This window comes from Propithecus coquereli, unplaced genomic scaffold (genome assembly GCF_000956105.1).
Source record: "Propithecus coquereli isolate 6110/MARCELLA unplaced genomic scaffold, Pcoq_1.0 Scaffold496, whole genome shotgun sequence".
NCBI classification, from domain to species: domain Eukaryota; kingdom Metazoa; phylum Chordata; class Mammalia; order Primates; family Indriidae; genus Propithecus; species Propithecus coquereli.
In genome coordinates this window covers 1,739,278-1,746,699 of record NW_012150796.1, presented here as the reverse complement: position 1 = coordinate 1,746,699, position 7,422 = coordinate 1,739,278, and the positions used below count along the sequence as shown (strand labels likewise).

Sequence of the window (7,422 nt, the reverse complement as noted above, 5' to 3'; positions counted from 1 at the left end):
CCCACGTAACACCCAGGTGTCTCCTTCCTTCTCTGATCCAGCTGGCGGGTTATGCATGAGCCAGAGGAGGAAAATAAAAAATGGTCTACCAGTTTTGTTCATCACCAACAACTGATTTTTAAAAAGACCGGTAGGAGAAAAGATAAGAAATGGATGCTGCTCATCGCCAGGCGTTCTCCCTGATCATATTTCTTCTAATTCTTTACATAGCTTGTTTCCTTACCTATAAAACTGAAGTTAACATGTGAGAGCTTTAGATATCAGAGCAGTAAGGATCATATCAAACAAGCCCCAACGCAAACAAAATCGAGTCTGAGCATAACACACACCTGATAGCACCATTCCGATTTCCAGTAGACAGTCAAGTTTGTCCCGAGTAGTTCGTTGTGGATGAGCAGCAAAGCCTGATCCATCTTCAGCTCCGCAGGCCTTTTTTTGTCTAAATCTGCTAAGAATTAGAAAGAAAAGTATAAAAAAAAAAAAAAAAAACACAGAAAAACAAGGTGCCTGAAAGACGCGTTAAAGACAAAGTACATTTGTGCCGACCCTGGCTCCACAGAAGTGCTTTCCAAATGCCTGAGCTCTAGGGTTTCTAGGGTCTTGCATACTTGCTCCGTGTACACGCAGATGTACCTGTGTGCACGAACACACACAGACAGGTGCCCTTGTGCACAGATGCCTCTATTACAAAAAGACATTCGGTCAACAGCGTTCACATCCAGTGTGCAAAAGCGCGGCGCCAGGAACCTGTCTTCACCCGGTGGTGAGACGCGGCGCGCGATTTAGCGGATCCGTGTAATAGCAGTGGTTTCCTCAGGAGCTAGGTGTTTTCTTCCTTTTACAGATTAAATTAAGCCTCACGAGAATTAGATAATGGCCCATGACCACAGAGTTCCTCCATGAAACCACTGATGTGAAGCCCATCTGCGGATTCCAAAGCCCAGCCTCTCGCCCGCCGCGCCGCCTCCCCGCCTGCGCTCTGAGCCCGTCTCCTGGAGGCCGCGCAGAGTGGGCGTGGCCAGGAGAGAGTTGCAGGGTCAGCCGCAGGGGGAGGGGCAGAGAGACCTACGGTCCCATGTTCACTGGGCGCACAGCTCACCAGTTCACTAGATGATGTTCTTAGGGTGACATAAACATGACGCATATTCTAAAATTTTGTCTGCCAATTTGGTAGGAAACAAAGTGAACTGCTATTGTGCATAAAGTTAAAGCAAAGTGATCCATTTAAACCAACTGGGCCATTTATACTGACATCATATAAAAGAGAAATTAATTTACCATCTAAATTTACCGTCTAGACAAAAAAAAGGAAACCTTTTAATAACGCAACTAGGAAGCTAAGAATTGGGTCTTATTTTGTAATATGAAAGCTTCCTCTGGGCTCCCCAGTAACTCATCTGAATGGTTAAATCAGGAATTCTTCACTTTACCAGCCCAAATCCCTCATTTTTAAGTTTATCTTAATTTACCCTTATTTAATTATAAGGGAAGACAAAACACGTAGTATTAATATATAACTCTGAATAACCCACTAAAGCTTTCTCTTCTCAAGGCTAAATAAAATTTTTTCTGTTCTTTGGTCTCCGGGGAAGCTTTTGGTGGAAGCGGTGTCTGGGACCCAGAGTATAACATGGTGGGTTAAATGTGTGGACTGCAGGTTAAACTAACTTGAAGCTGAATCCCATCCTGCCTCAGTTTCCGCATCAATAAATCAGGGGTCATAAGAGTGTATGCTTCATAGGACTGTTGGGAAAGCTAAACGTGACAATGTATGTACAGCTTGGCACAGAACCTGAAACGAGTGCTGAACAGCTCATTACAAAGATCCAGGCCACACCTGACCACTGTGGACTTCAACAGGAGCCTCTTTAGGGATAGGAACGCCCAGCTAAATATTTTTAAAAGTTGTTTCTTCTTTTTTATTTAACCTTATTTCCAATTTCTCCCTATATCCTATTTCTTTTTCTTATAAGAAATGATGCTATATTGTATCTATCTGAAAATTAATATATTCTTCTTTTGACAAAATTCCTTAAGAATGAACTTCCAGGAGTAAAACTGTTAAACAAAAATAGCCTTTTTAATAGCTGCTGCTATGTATTGTGAAACTCCTCCCCAATTTTGCTGTGCTGATTTATAATGACAGCTGTAGAGATTATGGACTCCCAGGTAATAAAAAGAACCACACACTCAGCACGTACCAGGCCCCTCCATTTGGGGATGAAGAATCTGAGGCCTACAGAGGTCAAAAGCAACTTGCCTAAGGTCACCTACCAGCAGCCAGGATTTAAACTGAGGTCAGTGTAGTCGTGCACCTAACCTCTAGGTTCCCAGTCTTCCAAAACTAAGCTCCCTACCAGCTTGATTGGCCTTTTAATTTTTTCCTCATTTTTTAGACTGACGCATAGAAAATAGCACTTCCTTATTATTTTAGTTTTGAGTTAGTGATTATCAAGTTTGAAGATGTTTTCCAAATGTTTACCATCAGTATTTTCCTTCCATGTGAATTTGTGGAATATATATTTATTTAACCACTTAACCCCTGAGATCTTATTAGATATTTGTATAATTTCTATACATAGCAAAGACATTACATCATTTGTCATAATTGTTTTAAGATATTTCTTTTTCATTTCCCTTGTTCAGTTTTGATGGTTTCCATTTTCAAATGTATAGTCCCTATCTATTGACCTTTTCCTTTGTAATTTTTCTATCCATAATCATCCTTCATAGCTGAAATAACTACTGTTTTTACTCATATTTCTAAGAGTCTTTAGTGGTGGGTGGGGTAAAGTTCTTGTTTTATGCTTAGATTTTTTCACATCAATTTGAGACTCTGAAAGCTCTTAATTGTCATCATTACTAATTATATTATTTGGAGGGTACAGAGGGACTCAGTCCTACCTCAACATCAGAATTACCCAAGCAGCTTAAAACAACAACAAAACACACCAATGTCCTGGCCCCACTTCAGACCCCACTTCAGAATTTAATTAAATTAGAATCTCTGCCCAATCAGCATGATTTTTAAAATTTCCCCCAAACAACACCAAATCTTCCAAGGGGATTCTAATATGCGGCCAAGGGTGAAGACCACAACTAGAGAATGAAAGTGTAAGCAGATCTTGACATCTTTCTTTGTACTTTTTTACGTTATTTGAATGTATTTTTTTAAAAAAATTAGTCTGTAATCACTCACACACCCAAAGGACCCAATTACTAAGTCATCATACATGACCTCAAAATTAAGCCTGACGCTCTGCTTCAGGAAAAAGCCATCACCTTCCCACACAGCTGACCTAAGAACTACCAGGGCAATACACGGAGCATTACAAAAGAACCACTTCCTCTTTCTCTTCTTGTCTACACTGTCTTGGTAAGGAAATAAACCAAATAAAGTCACCTTTCAGTAGTGCTGGGTAAATGTGCTGCTTGCATGTTATACCTTTATTTCATTTCCCAATATTTAATTTCTGGATCTAGCTCTCTGGTCATGAGTTATCTTTGTTGGGCATATTTTTAAAGACATATCCCTTTTTTTTTTTTTTGAGACAGAATCTTGCTCTGTCACCCAGCCTAGGGTGCAGTGGTATCATGAAAGCTCACTGCAACCTCAAACTCCTGGGCTCAAGTGATCCTCCTGCCTCAGCCTCCTGAGTAGCTGGGACTCCAGGTGCAGGTTACCACCACTGGCTAATTTTTTCTACTTTAGTAGAGACGGGGTCTCACTCTTGCTCAGGCTAGTCTGGAACTCCTGAGCTCAAGCGATCCTCCGGCCTCAGCCTCCCAGAGTGCTGGGATTACAGGCGTGAGCCACTGCACCTGGCCTTTAAAGACATAACCTAATTTTTTTTTTCAAGTAAACGTTGAGTCCTCAAATCATATGAAGTTCTTAGTAGGAAGTTGTCCAGCTCTACATGGGCTCCAGGTGGCATGGAAAGCCTGGCTGTCCTCTTAACTCAGTTTCCTGAAGGTTCTACGAGTGGAACACTTAAGAATACTAGCATGTTCTCCCTCATTACATAGAATTACTATTTACAAACCACCCTTTTTCCTCATATAAGTATCATCATTAACTGGTGCTAAAATACAAAGAAAAAGAGTTGGAGGGGACCTGTCCTTGACAAGCTGTGACTGGGCAGATTACGTGACTTCTTGGTGCCGGTTCAATTACACAAGGAAGGGAGTGTACGAGATTGGGGCCTAGAGGGAGGAGGCCGAAGACAAAATGTAATCAGCTGAGATGTTTTTCCAAAATTCATTGTGTCTTCCTCCTGTAAGAAAGTGACTGGGGAGGTGGGGCAGTTTGAACTTCACACACACACCAAAACCCCTGGATCCTGATGCAGATAAGGGGATGGAAGGAGGGGGAGAGAAGCAGGTGACTCTCACCTTCCCAGGTGACAGACCCTCCCCAGCTACTGACCGAGAGAGTTTGCACACTTTACCTACCCCACAGTCCCTGACCAAGCCACCCTCTAGGGCGGGCCTGGGGAAAATGATCTCCTAGGGCCCTGGGGATCCTCGTTCCAAGGGTCTAGAGACAGGCCCTGGAATTTGCACTTTCCACCATTTCCCCCAGGGAGTCAGGTGGCAAAGCCAGTGAGGGAAGTGCTGGGTGAGCCGCGAGCCTCTCCGGCCAGCCGCGGAGACAAGCACCCGAGGCACAAAGGACCACAGCTCTGCGGCTGCGGTTTCTGCAGGGCTCCAGCAAACCCCGGCCTCCGCGGCTCCTCCGTCACCTTAGAAGTAAAATTCGCCTAGGGGAGGTTCGTGGGGAGGTTCGCCCGAGATTGAACTTCAGTCCACCGCGCTCCGCCTTCCACTGAGTTTTTACTGCACGTCGGACATTTACTCGGGAGTTTAATCCAGGCGCACACGGGAAACGCCCATCTCCGACTTGGGGTTCCCAGCCGGGTGCCCCGCGACTGCAGCGAGCCTGCCGGGCGGCGTTCCCGCGCCACACGCCCCCCGGGATTCCCACCCGCAGGAGGCCCGTGGATCTCATTACTGCAGCCGCCACGTCCTGTCGGAAGGCCCTTCGGGCTAAGGCCCTCGTTTCTGCCGCAGTGCCCCACACAGTGGACTGGAGGGAACGGGGTCTGAGCAATCCCTTTCTGGGCCAGCGCGTCTCCTACGCAGCTTTGCATCTGTGGAGCACCAGGTCCGCGGATCAAAGGCCTTCTGCTATTTACACAGACGGCGAGTGGGTGGTCCCGGGAACGGGGCCACTCAGCCCATGGCCCCCGGGAAGCCGGGCACAGGCCGGCGCCCTCCCGCGGGTGGTCGTCCCGGCGGGCGCCGTCCGGGCTCCTCCCCTGCACCGGCCCCTCCCCGGCCCCGCGACGCCGCACGGCCCGCGCCCCGCCCCCACCGGCAAACGAGCCCAGGCCGAAAGACCCCAGTCCCCGGGCGCCCAGTGGCGCGGTCGGGACAAAAACTAGCGCCGAAGAACCTCTCCGCGCCCGCGCGCGCCCTCCCCGCCCCGCGGGCCGGCCGCGCACTCACCTCGCGGGGACGCGGCCTGGGCGCCGCGCTCCGGGGAGCCGCCAGGGACCAACCGCGCGGCGCTCAGCACCGACGCGGCGAGCAGCAGCGCGGCCAGCGCCCAGCAGCCGCCCCGCGCCCCGCGCATGCCGGCCTCCTCCGCCGCCGCCGCCGCTCCCCGGCCGCCGCGCTCCGCCACGCGCTTCCCCGCGGCGCACGGCCGCGCGCCCGTCATCGCCCGGGGCTGGCGTCGCCGCCGCGGAGTCAGCGCTGGGAGGCGGGGCCGCGCGGGCCGGGCGGGGGTGGGTCTAGGCCCTGCCCTGGGGAGCCCCTCGGAGAGAAGAGCCCAGGTTCTGAACCGCTGCGCTGTCCTTGGGAAGGGCGACCTCCGGAGCGCGCCTCCCACAGACCAGGGGCCTTGCTGCCAGGCCCTCCCCGCCGCCCCGAGCAGCGTCTGCCGCGCAAGTGGGTGCCAGCGCCTCCGCCGCGGTGCTGGGCAGTGCTACCGAGAGCGCCTGCGGCGCCCCCGCCCCGGGGCGTTTCCTACCCCGAGGGAGAGACGCGACTTAAAGGCCACCACGTGGCACCACTTTGAAGAGCCACTTGTGAACCGCTGATGAAGCCAGGGGCGCGCAGGCACTGAGGACTCTGCAGATCCCCTCCCGGCTACACCCCCGGAGACACTAGCACATGGAGGAGGGGACATGTGCTGCATGCTTGTGGCAGACACTTGTAAACAGTCTGAGTGTAACAACCTGCGGTACACTGTACAGCAGCGGAAATGCTCTCGGGCTTCACGAGTCCACCTGGGTAAGTCTCCAAAAACAAGGCTGTAGGGGGATGCAAGTCGCGGAATACCTTTGTAATAACTTACATGAAGTGTAAAGCCAAGCAGAACAACACTACATGGCGTTTGGGGACATGTACATACGTAATAAAAGTATAAAGACACGTGGAAAGATAAACACCAAATCCACCTAACGGCTGGGAGTAGTGAGGCAGCGGACCGTTAGGCGCCAGGGCCCGGTGGGCTTCATTCGCGGTGTTTTCTTGCTTAACACGTTGACTACCGCAATAGAAAAAAAAATTTTTTGGCCGGGCCCGGTGGCTCACGCCTGTTATCCTAGCTCTCTGGGAGGCCGAGGCGGGCGGATTGTTTGAGCTCAGGAGTTCGAGACCAGCCTGAGCAAGAGCGAGAACCCGTCTCTACGAAAAATAGAAAGAAATTAATCAGACAACTAAAAATATATAGAAAAAAAAATTAGCCGGGCATGGTGGCACATGCCTGCAGTCCCAGCTACTCGGGAGGCTGAGGCAGAAGGATCGCTTGAGCCCAGGAGTGTGAGGTTGCTGTGCGCTAGGCTGACGCCACGGCACTCACTCTAGCCCGGGCAACAGAGTGAGACTCTGTCTCAAAAAAAAAAAAAATTTTTTTTCCTTGGGGCCATGGTGTTTTATTACAAAAATAGAATAAAAACTTCGAAAATAAAACAATCCTTTCTAATTTAATGAAAAATAAAATTTTTTTTTGTTTTCTGTGCATGAGTTATATGCAACTTAAAAAATAGTTCTCTGCAGCTCCCAAGGTGAAGAGATGTGTGAGTTACACATGCTTCACCAGGCCCCGGGCTCAAAACTAGCGTGAGTTAAATACAACTCAGATGGCAGTTAATATGTTGAATGCTAAATAGGTATATGAGTACACCCTGTGTTATTTTTATACTTGAGTGTCTGAATTATTCGATAATTTTTTAAAGCTACAAAATGGTGTCATTACTGCTGTTAGGAAAAGGTAGCATTTGACAGAAGCACCCAAGCTATTCAGGGAGGGTTTGCAGGGGGCCTGTAATTTAAGCTGAGTCCCGGGATGTCAGCCAGGAGAGGGGGGAAGAGTGCTCCCAGCAGAAGGAGCAGCCTTTGCAACAGCCCAGAGAG

General features: G+C 49.3%; 1 protein-coding gene across 1 annotated transcript in view; it reads right to left on the bottom strand.

Annotated features, from left to right (window-relative positions):
- HGSNAT (heparan-alpha-glucosaminide N-acetyltransferase) overlaps window positions 1-5,722 on the bottom strand; it is a 39,204-nt gene extending 33,482 nt beyond the window's left edge. The window contains exons 1-2 of the mRNA XM_012656003.1: window positions 5,509-5,722; window positions 330-445 (exon numbers count right to left, since the gene is read on the bottom strand). Coding sequence (XP_012511457.1) covers window positions 330-445; window positions 5,509-5,722 — 330 coding nt within the window. The remainder of the gene's footprint in view (window positions 1-329; window positions 446-5,508) is intronic.
- Window positions 5,723-7,422: the final 1,700 nt, after the last annotated feature.